General features: G+C 42.8%; 1 protein-coding gene across 2 annotated transcripts in view; it reads right to left on the bottom strand.

Moving 5' to 3' along the window:
* The window catches only part of TPK1 (thiamin pyrophosphokinase 1), a 310,310-nt gene extending 296,373 nt beyond the window's left edge, over nt 1-13,937 (bottom strand). For both annotated transcript variants that reach the window (XM_084212076.1, XM_084212077.1), the window contains exon 1: nt 13,595-13,937. In XM_084212076.1, coding sequence (XP_084068202.1) covers nt 13,595-13,637 — 43 coding nt within the window. In that variant the 5' untranslated portion in view covers nt 13,638-13,937. The remainder of the gene's footprint in view (nt 1-13,594) is intronic.
* Between the last annotated feature and the right edge of the window lie 842 nt (nt 13,938-14,779).

Raw genomic sequence — 14,779 nt, 5'->3', positions numbered from 1 at the left:
ACTGTAGAAACTACAGTGACAGCAGAATTTTTCTCAAGAGTGATATGCATGAAAACTAAATATATTAACTCTTTCACTATAAAGTAGATTAAACAATAGAAGAATTATTTGCAGATGCATCGCCTTGCTGATTTTTACCCTTGGAAACGCTTAATTGGAGCTTTTGAAAAAAAATTAAGAGTTATTATCTAAAAGAAGCTTTCTTTTTGAAAATTTATAGTCCCTTTTGGACATCAAGAGAAAGCATATTCCTAGAAAATTCATCACAGCCTATAGAACACACTTGTGTTTCTTATCAATATGAAAGTTCGTCTCTAAAAACTAGTAATATATGAGAATTTGTAATTGTTCAGGGCTTTTTCCAAGTTAATGCCTCTGAAACCTCTACAAATTCAAGTGCCAATTATCAGCAGTATGGAAACAGATCAAATGAAATTACAGAGGCAGATTTCACCATCTGGAAAACTCAGGAATTTCTAAACACAGTTTTCACTCCTTACTTCAGAACTTACGGAGCTTCACTCCTCATACCTCTTTTCACATATTTGTGAACTTTTGACATCAGCTGTGGTTTAGCTAAAAATAAATGTTATTACAGTACTGCAGAAGAAAGCATCGTTAATTTGCAGTATGAAAACTATAGACCACAAGAACAAATCCTGCTGGTCTGAGCAGGCCAGGTGAAGCCAGTCTGACTACCTGAGTGAGATGTGTGCAGAAATGGCCTGTCCTCCCTTCTGAGATCAACATGCACACAGGAAACTGCCTCTGACTCTACAGATATGATTCTTAAATTCCCATCTCAGTCTTCTACAGTTTTGTACATTGAAGTTTTGTACATTTGGTTTATTCTTCTGACCCTAAGTAGGATCAGTTCTCTGATCTCATTCTACTTCATTCTTCTTCATGTACCCTTGAAAAAGGAAAAGCTCCTAGCAACAGGGACTTCATCTTCTCAAATAATGTATTCCAATACTTCCTCCTGCTACTTAAATGTTTTTCCCCAAATATCTAACTCAAGCCATCTTTGCTATAGCTGAAAATCATTTCTTACCCAACTGCAATATAATTGGTGCATATTTCCAAGGTCTGTTATGTATGCTTTTGGGGAAACCATGAATAGGACAATTCTGTACAGATACACTGTGAGCTGCAAAGGTTCTTCCACTGAATAGAACAGCAGGATCTCCTTCCTAAATTCTCCTCTTTTCATGGCTCCTTCTCTCAAGAAAAGTCACAAAATTCCTTTTACTAAGTATTTGTATCATAAAATGTGCATTTTCCATATGTATTTGCTGCTTGGGGAAAAGAAGAAACAGCAAAGGACAAGATTACACAACCAGAAGTTTATAAACTCTCACAAAATATTACTATCTCTTCCTATGTATTATCTTTAGATTTCCTCTCTACTGTTCTAATTTACATTATATGGGCTGTATAACTACACTAGTTTAGAGTTCAGCCCCCTTGTTAATACTCAGAGGCCTTACATTTATTCAGTTCCAACTCTGCTCTCAAAGGAAACTGGCTATTTATTTCAGCAAATGTATTCAAGAAATGTAAATCCAGCAAGAAACAGAATAGTTGTGCATAATGTTATATAAGTTTAGCATAACTATTCATTTCACTGTCTAAATCCAAGCTTTTTTTTTTCTCCTTGTGGGATTCACAATTATAATATTTATAGATAAATAAGAATAGATTCTATGGAAATAATTTCAAAGCTTTTGATAGCTCAGGGTAACCAACAGTAAATTCAGCACAGTGTGTAGTAAAATCTTACTGCAGTAACTTCTTCTTGCTACCTAGGAACAATAACAAAATATTGCAGGGGTTTTGGGTGTTTCATTTTTGGTTGTTTTTTTCTTTCATTTTAAAAACACAATTTACTCAAGACATAAGGAAGAAGTACTGCCCTCTAAACTTCTGAATTGCATTGCAAGAGCTCTGAATTCTGCTCCTTATTCTCCAACCTCCTTTGTTTCACATGACTAGCCACTTCATACTCCATACTGCAGGATATGCCCATCCCCAGATATACCCATTCCTCTCTTTCTTCACAAGTCTGTCCATTCTACTTAAAGAGAAAGGAAAATAAGTTTCTCCTTTGGCAGGCCAAGTGTTTCAAATTTATAGACTAAGAGGCCAGAAAGGATCACTGTGACAATTTAGTTGAGCCTTTTGTATAAAGGATAGCCTGAAACTCATTCTGGTTTCAAGCTGAGTTACAACTGACTTAGGCAGATCCTACATCAGTGTTCCTCTAGGTACAGGATTCAAATGGTTGGTTATTCTTTCCCATGTTAAAGATCAGTACAGATTCAGGTATGAATTTGTTTGGCTCCTATGTCCAGCCTCTGCATCTTACAAATACTTTTGTCTGCCTGACAAAAAACAGCTAAATCCAATGCAAATGACAGATTATACTGTGTTACCTAAAGAGCCTCCCTCCTTAAGTGCACCCTGGGACAGCTCTAACACCCCCTTCCTGGACTGGCTGACACAAAGCTTTTGGCAACAAGTATGCTATCAAAACATCTGCTGTGACCCTCTTGGAAGCGCCCCCTCTCCCAGACCATATGGCCATCGGCGACGAGTGGTACCCAAGGCCACAACCCAGCTCTCATCGCTCCCTGTCCTCTCTGGGGATGCCAGACACTGACAGATAATTTCACACACACTTCACACTTCATCAGCAGGGAAGACAGCCTGCTGCAGTGAAAGGAGACATGCCAAGCATGTCCATGTTACAACACACTCTGTCCATGTTGCTGTCAGAAAACCCTGCTCATGCAGTACGTGTTGTATATGCTAAAGGAAGGGATTTTTTTTTTTTTGTCTAGCACTGCTATTGCTCCTCCCAAGTGGCAACTGCCTTCTGTGTAACTGGGTGTACACTTGGGGTTTTGTCAACACAACTATGGCCATGGTGAGTGCGAGGAGAAACAAATCAAAGACAAACATGGTCACAGAAACACACCAAAAACATTATACAACAGATCAAACTTCCTACTGACTTAAAAAGTTTTGCTGGCACAAAAATTTAACTTATGATCTTATGACAGGAAAGCAGTCTAGGAGAAAATAAGAAAGTCTTCCACAAGGTCAAGTGATGAAACCTGCTACTGTTAATCAGGTAAATACAGCAGCAGCATTACTACTCACCAGTACATTAGAACAGTAATGCAAACAGAGGCACAGGGAACTAAGAGATTGAGTTTCCAAGCAAAAACCCTACCAACAAGTCAGTTCAAGGAAGAACATCTGGTATCAGTGATTTTATTTCCCACAGCTCCAAAATGACCATTTAAATCCTCTGTTCACAGTTACCACAGGCTCAAAGCCCATGCATATAGTACTAAATGTCACTCCCACAGTGGATTCTGTGCAAAGAACACAGAGCTAATAGGAAGGCACTCTTGATAACAGCAGGAACACACCAGCATCTCAAGAAGACAGAATTGAAGATAACACCAATCTATAGTAAAAGTAATGTCACAGAAGGGTTGAGGTTGGAAGGACCTTAAAGATCATTTAGTTCCAGCCCCACTGAAATGGACAGGGACACATTCCACTAGATCAGGTTACTAAGAGCCTCATCCAATCTAGCCTTGAACACTTCCAGGGATGGGGTACCCACAACTTTTCTGGGCATCTTATTCCAGCGCCTCACCACTGTCACAGTCAAGAGTTTCCTCCTCAAATGTAATCTAAATTTACCCTCTTTCACTTTAACCCCATTCCCCCTTGTCCTATTACATGTCCTTGGAAAAAGTCCCTCACCAGCTCTCTTGTAGGGCCCCTTGAAGTACTGGAAAGCTTAGAGGTTGCTCTAAGGTCTGCCCAGACACTTTTCTGCTCTAGGCTGTACAATTCCAGGTCTCTCAGTTTTCATACGGGAGGTGTTCCAACCCCTTGATCATCTTTGTGGCCTTCCAGCAGATCCATGTCCTCATTCTGGGGTCACCAGAGCTGGACACAGTACTCCAGAAGGGGTCTCATGACAGTAGAGTCATTAGATCAAAGGCAAAATCTCGTGGCTGTACCTTTCAAGAACACTGCTGTGCAGAGTCCAGAAAGCCAAACATTAACCTGCACTTAACAAATGTTTCCTCAGTATTGTCCCCTTTCCTTCTTTCTTTCTCTGTTTTTTTAAGAATAAATCAAGCTCTTCTTTAGGAAACTTAAAAGGCAAATTTTCCATTTGTAGCAGGAAATGGCAATATGGAGACAAACACTTTCATATCAGAGCTTAATGACCTCCACTGTGCCCAGGTTGACTCATTATGAAATTAAGTGATCACACATTGCCCAAGAGCTATTTTTGTTGCACCCCCAGCAGCTAAGACACTGCCCCACTTCTTCTGGCACTCCAAGTGTCCAAGCAGGGGATCTTTAGCTACTTGACTCCCAAGCTGCCCTCTAACATGTTTTCTCTTTTGGATTTATGGTATGGTAAAACATTGCTTAGATGCTTATTAAACATATTTGTAAACTGAACAGGGAAACAGCTCCATAGGAGGACACCAGCTATACTCACAAGACTGTGCTTTGCCCTCTGCAGCTTGTAGAACACTAATTTCCTGAAATGAAAGTGTTGCCTGACTCAAAGTATCTGCATTAGTGGCTGTCGGTTACATTTAAAGCACACAGAGATCTTGATGCCTTGTAAGCATTACTGATGCACAGGTTAAACTCCCTGGTATAAACCTCACTTCAGCCTCCAGGATTTCCTCATACATGACTCTCACCAAGAATACAAAGTCTCAAAATGGAGCACCTGGAGATCAATGCTATTTTCACAGCTGCTCTGTGACACATGTCAACCCCAGGAATGTTTTGAGTGATTTAAGTCACATCACCTGCTGAAAAACTGCCCAGGTGCAGTTGCAAACCAACAGCCTTCCAACTCATCCTGAAAAACTAGACCTTTAGCCTTAGCTCTGGTCTGTGGGTCAATGCTTTGCTTGCCACACTTAAATTAGCTGTAATTACAGAAGTAAATAAATGTCACACACAGATTTCATTGACATACCAATGCCCTTCTTCTACAAAAGCTGAACCACAGAATCATTAAGGTTGGAATGGACCTCTGGAGATCATTTAGGCCAAGCCTCCTGCCAAGGGAGGGTCACCTAGAGCAGGTTACACAGGAACTCATCCAGGCACAATTTGAATGTCTCCAGTGGGGAGACTCCCCAGCCTCTCCAGGAAGCCTGTTCCAGGTTTCTACCACCCTCAATGTAAAGAAGTTCTTTCTTATGTTGAGCTGGTGTTACTTGTGTTTTAATTTATGGCCATTTACTCTTTTTCTGGCACTGGGGGCCACTGAAAAGAGGCTGGCATCATTCTCTTGGTACCCCCCTTTGAGACATTTATATGCATTAATAAGATCCCCTCTTAGTTTCTTCTTTAGATGAAACAGGCCCAGCTCTCACAGTCTGTCCTCCTAAGAGACACTTCAGACCCCTGATCATCTTTCACTGGACAAGTAGTTCCATGTTTTTCTTGTACTGTGGATCCCAGAACTGGACACAGCACTCCAGATGTGGCACCACTGGTGCTGAGGAGAGGGGCAGGATCAACTCCCTTGACCTGCTGGGCACATTCTTCCTAATGCACCCCACAATACCATAGGCTCAACCTGACATCCACCAGGACTCCCAGATCCTTCTCAGCAGAGCTGCTCTCCAGTAGGTCAGCCCCCAACCCACACTGGTGCTTGAGTTCTCCTCTTTCATCTGCGCTTATACAGAATACATAATTGTGAATCGTGTCTGTGGGGGAAAAAGAGAAACAAGAAATAGAAGAAAGAATGCCCTTCCTGACACATTTTGCTGTGTCTGCACCAAGCAAGTCCATGGAGACCCTTACTGGCATTGTCATGGAAGTCAAAGCTTTTCTAGTTGATTCCCCAATGCTTTGTAACATCAACATATTTTCCTTCTGCAGTAAAGCCAACTTCCTTCTGTCAGACACACAGACAGTTCTTACCACCAAAGACACTGAACAATTTGGTCAAAAACTGTACATATAAATACTTCTTAACTACTCACTTATTGCTGCATTGCCCAGTATCAGTATTGACCAGATAATCTGGGGTAAAGGACTGACCAGAAAAAAAGAGCTACAGTAAGAGAAAACACGAAATAAAGCCAAACAGAAGCCACACCACCAGTCACAACTATAGAATAAATAAATAAATGGTGAGGGTACAGGTTCTGCTCCTAGTGAATTCACTGGCCAGCTTCCTATTTATTTCAATTGTCCTGATAAACACATGCATCCCTCCAGCTTCTGTCCTGCCAGAGAGGAAGCTTGGCAGACTATCCATCAACATAAGCTACAAAGAATCAGCACAAGCACTGTGAAAATTCAACTGCCATTCAAAATAAAATTCAAAGCTAGGAAATTACAGGAAAAGCCTTCCAGCAGCTTCAACTGCTGTTGGATATACAGCAATAGATTTAATTTAAAGCAATCCAAAAGCTACTAAGTGTGCTTTCTATGTAAAATTTAACTAACGGAACATTCCTGTAAAACTTTAAATTCTCAATTCTCTTTTTAATTTTGCAAAGGCAATACTACACAAACACTGTTAATCATATTCCTCATGTTTAAGGTCAGACCTGAATGGAATGGAGAACCTGTTTCTATAAACTCATATCTAATTCACCACAGCTATAATTTACAGAAAAATGTAAGGCAAAAATCTGAAGAACTGGTTATATTTCAGCTATACTCTGGTGGAAGGGACAACTGATATTCAGTTCTTTTCCATCTTGAAATTATTTGGCTACAGATCAAATTAATTAGCCTTGCTGGACACACTGCAAATTCCCCTCTCTGTGTAGAAATCAGAGATAGGAAATGTTCTGTGCTGTATCAAAAAGCAGTTGTACACATCTGAGTTCTCACCTGTTGATTTACTACATTTTGTACTGGATAAAATCTGCTACTGGGTTGTTGGGATTTTGTTTGTTTGTAGGTTGATTCTGTGGTTTGTTGGTGTATTTGCTAATCTGGGGTTTTTGTTTGGTTGGAAGGCAGAGGGAGAGAAGCGTCCCCCCTCTTTTTATCCACGTTTTTCAACAATGGTACTTTGAGACTGGCATGGTTATTTTTATGTCACACAGATTTAAAAAAAAAAAAAAAGTTACATTTGTAACTACAAAGTTCACAGCATTGTTCTTAGAGGTCCTAACCCCTGAGCTTACATCCAAACCTAAAACTCATTAGAAGTGAAAGCTGATGAGAATTGACTAATGAAAAGAAGCTTCTAATCCTTTAACTTGTTTTTAGGTGGCTTCTTTACTTGGGTTTTTTTTAGTTTGCATTTTTTAAGACTTTGATTTTGAGTTTCATTTTTGATGCTGCTATTTTCTAAAAAGATTAAGCCTTGATTAATATCTCAGGATGTCCAAACCTAAAGCAAATGCACAAGGATGCCTGGGATTTGTTATTTTGGATCTTGAAAAATCTGAAATCTACCAGTGTTATGTTTTCTCCTGAGTAAATAAAGCGCTTCATTTCTATGTTTCATATTCAATTTCTCCATAAATCAAACTTAGATGAGCTTTGTAAACAAGATAAAAAACGAAACAAAGCCTCTCTGTTTTCCACTTCTAGAAAGTATAACTAACTTTTATATAAATGTATGCACACAGATTTCAGATACAGCATAATGCTGAAGGTGCTGAGAAACTGCTGTAGTGTTTTAAGGATTGATGAGACATCAGTGAATACACAGCAAGTGAATACAGCAGAGGAGAAACAAAAGGTGAAAGTCCACTATTCTCTTCGACTACCTGTACCTTCTTAAGATTAATATTTTGCTCTTGTAGCACTAACAAGTTTAAATGGTTTTCAGTAGTCCTGCACACATGTAATTGGATACAAGCAACATGAACATTTGATGACTGCAACAAGTGGATTTCACATCTCCTTAAATCCTTAAATCACAGGAGGAAAAAAAAAGAAAAAAAAAAAAAGAGAGATGAGAAAAAAGAAGAAAAAAAAGGCTACAGGAGCTCAGCTAGTCTATTTCCTAGCTTTAAGCCTCAGCTGATGGAAAATAACAAGACCTTCCAAAAGGAATTTAATTTATCCAGGTGCTTTACTATCTGGGCAAATAGTAATGAATGTTTTTGTCTCAGAAATTCCAGTAACATCATTGTTGCTCTTATACTCAATGGCGTCTTGAAGATTTTTTTGTTTGTTTGGGGTTCTTTTTGTTAGGCTGCTTATTTGTGGTCCTTTTGGAGGTGGATTTTGTTTTAGTTTTTGTTTTTTTCTTTTTTTCTTTTTGCCTTTTGTGTTTTTTGAGATGACCTCAGACCCCTCCACCATCATATTCCCACTCAAAAGAGAGCTATGCCCTATTCGTGACTACAAGGTATGGAACTATAAGTGCAGACACTGCAAAACATGAGAATCCAACATCCACATAAACAGCAACTGAAGTCAACACATTTCAAAAGGTGGCCCTGTGTGTGTACAAAACCAAGTAAAATTAGTAAACATCTCTTAATTTTTCTATTAGCTCCAATGGTTAAATGTGCCTCGTTAAAATGGTTAAAGATGCCTTGTTACCCCATTCCAAATAACACACCTGCACAGAAAGCATTACAAAATATATATAAAAATAACTCCAAAAGCTTTCCATGAGTGAAAGCAAAGATCTAAAAGAAAGTGGTGAGGTTAACAATGAATGTGTCTTCTAAATGTCATTCTGCCTGTAACACTTCACTCATAAGTGCACCTTTAATAATACTTACAAAACAAATGCTGACCCAGCACAGCAGATTAGCAAGCAGCAGGGTCTGAGTAGCTGAATATTAACAGCTACTTCAAAAACAAACTAATGAGTTTCAGGTAACTAGACTAGATTAATGATGCTGCTACTTAGATGAAATGAAGAATAAGAGCAGGTCAGCCACGTTCTCAGGAAAATAAAAAAGCATTTTGAAAGTATTTAAGTTAAAAAGACAGAACAATGTAACAGCCATAAGGAAGTGCTTCCTAATTTTATTAAGGAATGCCAGCAGTAGTCTTAGAAGAACTGATACCCCTGTTAACACTTTTTCAGTTTAAGTGAATTCAGTAACAGCTTTTGAATTACCTGATTCACCTGAAAACTTCACTAGTCTGAACCAACAGCTGCGGCACAAATCCTGCAAAATTGCAGAGCTATCCAATAGTTTGGGACTCCACAGCTTTTCCATACACCTTTAATATTCAGAAACTAACAGAGACCATCAGGTTGATTTTCTAGCCCCACAACTGTCTTAATTTCTAGCACAGAGTTTTGTGAATTAGATGGTAAAATAATGCCATGCAGATACCATGCAGAGCTCTAGTAAAGGGACATTCAAACAGTCATTGGTACCAGGCTGGAGGTCATTCACTGAATGGCAAAAATGTCGCTGTTTCACAAAATAACTTTGAATCCTTAGTGTCAGGTTAAAGGGAACATCAAGGAAGAAGTTCAAGCTCCAGGCATTTGAAAGGAATATGGTGATACAATCCTTTCAGAGGTAGCTCGTTCACAGCCAGTAACATTTCCAGAAGACATAGAGTAAAGCAAGAGACAATCAAGCTTGCAGAATGATGGAAGAGCATTCAGAGCACATTGTTGCTTCCTCTTGTTCTCTTTGCTTTAAATTCAATGCAGTATTTTATAGTCCTTTTGCACAAAGAGACGACTATATATTTTCTCCATAATTCTGAAGCAGTCTTTGTCCTATACGTTGTGGATGTGGATCTGTCTCTCATGGCATATAAATGACCTTGCTTCAGTGAGATAAATGCAGCACACCCACTCCTGAGCAAACCACGTCTTAACCACCAGTTCTGAATACAGTGTAGTTCAGGAGTGCATTTGACTTGGGGCATGGAGAAGTGAGGACAGGGAAACCAACTTTCACTGATAGCACAGGCTCCCTGTCACTCAGAGCAAGCTCAGCTCCAATATACCCTCAGCATGGCACAGAAGAGAGCAGAGGAATAAATAAGATTTGCCACTTCTTTGCAGCCCCTCCACCTCTACAAGGCAAGACACTCACATTGGGAGCTGTTGGATTATAAACTGAGGAAGATATCCTCCTTCTGCACCACTCCACTTGATAAAATCAATACTGAGCCACACTTTAAGGACTCTGCAAGGCAAGGAATGACTAATCACATCTGGAGATGAGCAAGAATCCAGGCCATGCTACGGCAGGCAATGTAAAACATTCCCTGTGAGAAAACACAGCCTGGCAAACTGGCGCTCTGCCCTTCTCAAAATCTCAAGTGGTATTCAGGGGCAACCTTATTAGAGGATGCTACAGTACTTCCACTGTTAAACAGTCACAAGCACAGCACACTCAGCTCCCAAAGTTCATGGTATTAAAATAATAAATTAGACACACTTGTCTCTCTGCAGAAGTGTCTGCAGCACAGTCTGGAACAAGCAGCAGGAGGCAATGACAGTGCAAGAGAAGGGTATAAACAGCGGGAGGGAAATGTCGAGTCTGTCAAAGGATGCTCCAGATAAACAAAGTTCTTGTCATGAACTCACAGGCTGTAGTGTGACATCATTATGAGCCTTCTACAAGAGCCTTGCCTGTGAAGCCTCTCCCTGACCCTTTCACACAGCGTGCAGGTCTCTGTGGTGGAGCCTTCTGTGAGACTTTTTAAAGGTTTCCTTCCATGAGGAAATGAAAATATTTTTTTTCACTGTGCAAGACATAAATTTAGACTCAATCCTACTTTAAATTCTATCTTGTTACTTATTCTGAACTACGTTAAGCAAATCAACATAGTTCTAAAGTCCACAGCATGGTGTTCTAACTTAGTACGGTGATTTTCAACTGCACTCCAGCTGTTTGACTGAATAATGTTCAAAGTCCCTGAGCATTCTAGTTAACACAGCAGTTCTCAAACATCTACTACTTGAACATTAATCAGGTCAGATAGAGAGAGATGTACAATTTAAGATCTCACTCTAACTACACAGACTAAACTTACCAAGGCCCTGAAATTCCAATTCAGGTATCTAATATTATAATGTTCTAAAACCTAGTGTTTTACTCTATCCTGTATCAATAAAAGAATAATTTCTGAACAACTTCAAAAGGAGAAACAAAGTAATTAACAATTTTCAAATGTAGCTGATGAATCTTTCACAGTGTCCCCACCATAAACACAGTCACACATTGCTATACATAATACTATTTCTAGTATTGAAGGAAAGGGGCAAGGCCCGGAGAGGTTCAATGGCCCCAAAAGGGTTTATTTTGTAAGCTCATGTTCAGCTTCTAAGAAGTGCCATGCTCTTCATTGATTAGCTTTATACTATTTGGACACTTAAAGACCTATCACAATGAAGCAAACGGATGGAGGAACTGGTAGCTACTTTCTCCAGAAGAAATTGGGAGGCTCATTTTAGCTATCCAATTTTGAAAACCTTATTTCTGAGTTCCCCAAGCGGGATACCAGAGTTTAACTGGTGGAATTGCCAAATAAATCTGCTCAGCATTGAATACTTTGAGCAGACTAATTCACTTGGTAATGCTGGTAATGAATGTTTGTAATGATGACAAGGATCCTGATAAAGTACCACCATGCATTTTACAGGCACAGCCTGTATAACCAACTGATCTGTAGGCAAGTAGCAGACTTTTCTTTCAGAGAAGCAGGCTTCTTTACATCCTGCTGGAGACTCTGGTATGAGAAGGCTGTGGGTCACAAGAAAACTGAACAAACATCTCCCATCTTCAAATCCAACCAGACATAACCAAAGAGAAAGACAGGCAACTCCTAGAAACTGAGGACATATGGTAGCCCTAGCATTGTACAATGTCTATCAAAGGCAACTATCTTATAATACAAACAGCAATGCTGGTACTTCCACATGGATAAATTTATAGAATCATAAAACGTTCAGGGGTTGGAATGGACCTTATAGATTACCTAGTTCCAATCTTCCCTGCTGTGGATAGGGAGACCACCAACCAAATCAGGTTATTCAAGGCCCTATCCAACCTGGTCTTGAACAGAGTCAGGGTTGGGGCATCCACAGCCTCTCTGGACAACCTGTTCCAGTGTCTCACCACCTCACAGTAAAGAATTTCTTCCGAATATCTATAACCTAAATTTCTCCTCTTTGAATTTGAGCCCATTACTCCTTGTCCTATCACTACAGCTCTGGATGGAGAGTTCCTCTCTGGCTTCCCCATAGGCTCCCTCCACACGATCTCACAGCAACCTCTTCTCCAGCCTGAATGGCCCTATTTTCTTAGCCTGTTCTCACAGGGCACGCTCTCCAGCCCTCTTATCAACTAAAGGAGGCTTTTTTTTTGGCCTTATTACATACTTAATAATCACTTATTGTATACAAGGGGACGTCGTGTCACAATGAATCAAAGTTCACCCACTAAAATCTCACCTACATGCTCATTCCCTCTTTCCCCCCACAGCAACAGTGTGTCTCAAAGTCCACATCCACATATTGTAAAATACACATTTCTGGCAAGAATACCTAGAGTGCATCTTTACCTGTTAGTAGTTTGACCATATCCTAGAAGTTTTTAAGAATCAGAGTGAAGCATGACTTAAAAAAATGTATCACAGCGGAATGAATTTAAACATGCTCTTAAAATGCTAGCTGTAAAAACGTACTGAATTGTTGAAAGTGTGCATTCTGTTAACTGTGCCCTTCCTACAGATCTTACTAGTAAATAAATAACAACAGTCACCTCAATGCAGCAGCTGGTGTCTGTGCCACAACAGAGCAGAAAAGAGCAGTGTCAGTTAGAATTCAGCTGCTATGCCAAAAAGATTTTTATGCAGCTTTAAGGCCACGTTATAGAAAGACAAAAATATTTACTGCTTATAATTGTATAATTGAACAACAAATTGGAACCTACTGAATAGGAGTCTATGCAAACACAAAGTGAAGTAGAGGTGCCTGTTCCAAACTGTGTACAAGCCACTTGGACAAGTCTGTGCTTCTTACAGGTGCTCCATCCTTTAGACACGTAATAAGGTTAATGATGCACATTAACAAAACTCACCTCTCAGGTCTCAAGAATAGTATCAAAGCCACAATACTGTTGGATAGCTCGGGAAAACCAAAGAAAACCCTGAATACAAACCTCAAAGGTTTGCTGTGCAGAACTGAAGGGCAAGGCAGGGTGCGAGGGTGGCTGTAGCGCAAAGCACAGGGCGGGAGGCGGGGAGCCAAAGGCACACGGGGGATGGATGCCAAGCCGGGGACCCCTTGCCCCAGGGGGCAGGCAGGAGATGCGGGACAGACGGGCGCCACCGGAGCGCTCTGCCCGGCCGAGCCGAGAAAGCGGTGCCAGCAAACCGGAAAGCACCGATTGAACCCGAAGGGCTCGGGCTTGAAATGACAATTTGGACTGCAGACGGGGTTAACACGGTACCAAACCGCTGTAGAGAGCCCAACACAGGCAGACACACGGCGGGGCAGACGCACGGCGGCTCGGGGCTCGGCGGGAGGCAGGGTCGGGGCGGGAGGCGCGGCCGCCCCGCTGCCCTCCCTCCCTCCCTGCGCTGCCCGGCGCGGCTGGGGCGGGAGGTACCGTACCGGCGGGCAGGAGGCATTCCAGCGGCGTGAACGCGCGCTCCATGGCCCCGCGGCACGGGCAGGCACACGCCAAAGGCACGGAGAGCCGGGCGGGACCGGCGGCGGGGGGGCAGGCGGGGAGCAGCCGTGCCCCTTCCCGGTCTCCCCAGGAACGCCTACAGCCACACGGCCGCGGCGGCGGCTGCGCCCGCCCTTGCAGGCGACAGGCGGCGGCGCTGCCCGGGTACCTTCGGCCGCGCGTCCTCCTACATCCCGCGGCCGGCACCGGCACCGGGACCGGCACCGGGACCGGGACCGGCACCGGGATGTGCTTGGCACCGGGGCGGCAGGGCAAGCCGAGGGAATCGATGCACGCCGCAATCCGTTGCTCGGCGGTCGATTCAGCAGGGGGGAGGAAAGGCGGGACGCGTTGATTGGCAGCGGCGGAGGCCTATGGGCCTGTACCGAGGGGGCGGGGCTAAGGGGTGGTCCCGCCCCCAGCAGCGCCTGTGCGCGCCCGAGGCGGGAGCGGGAGAGAGGAGCGGGAAGGGACAAGGACGGGGCGGGGAGCAAGCGGAACAGTACCCGGCCTCTCTGGGCACCCGAGCAGTGCTGCCCGCGGTACAGGGACGCTCAGGAGGCCAGGAAGAGCCGCGACCTCCTGCGGCGCTGTACCGAGCGCTTGGCTTGGAGGGAAAGTGCTCAAATGGCTTGCAGCCCGTGGAAACTGGAGAGAAATAAAAACTGAGCCACGAGTGCTCATGGCCTCGCATGCCGCCTGTGTGCCGGCGCTCTCGGGATGCAGGGAAACCCGTGCCGGAGGGCTGGCAGCATCCCGGCTCTGCTGTTCCCGCCCGTGCCCTTCCAGCTCGCCCGGAATGATGCGGCATTCTTAGGTGCAGCTTAAGTTTCAATATCATTTCAGTAACATCACAAAACTTGTCAAATTCGTAGCTTCTCCTCCCTCAGAACTCTTAATTGGGGCGTTAATCATCTTCAGGCATAAAATGGACAACTGCTAAATTCAAGTTTGCTCTGGGAGCATAGGGGGGCAAGTTTTGACCCCTCAAATGTGTCAATAATGTGTTTTCGCCTCCTAGACCGGCCTTTGTCCCTGCAGGTACCCCTGTTCGGCCGCTCCATCAGGGACAGCGCGGCATGGCCTCGCCCCAGCGGCGTTCCCGGCTCCCGGCTGCGCGGAGCTGA

The sequence above is a fragment of the Fringilla coelebs genome, assembly GCF_963513975.1.
Source record: "Fringilla coelebs genome assembly, chromosome: 1".
NCBI lineage: Eukaryota > Metazoa > Chordata > Aves > Passeriformes > Fringillidae > Fringilla > Fringilla coelebs.
Note: the sequence above shows the minus strand (reverse complement) of the source record. Positions and strands in the feature narration are given on the sequence as shown.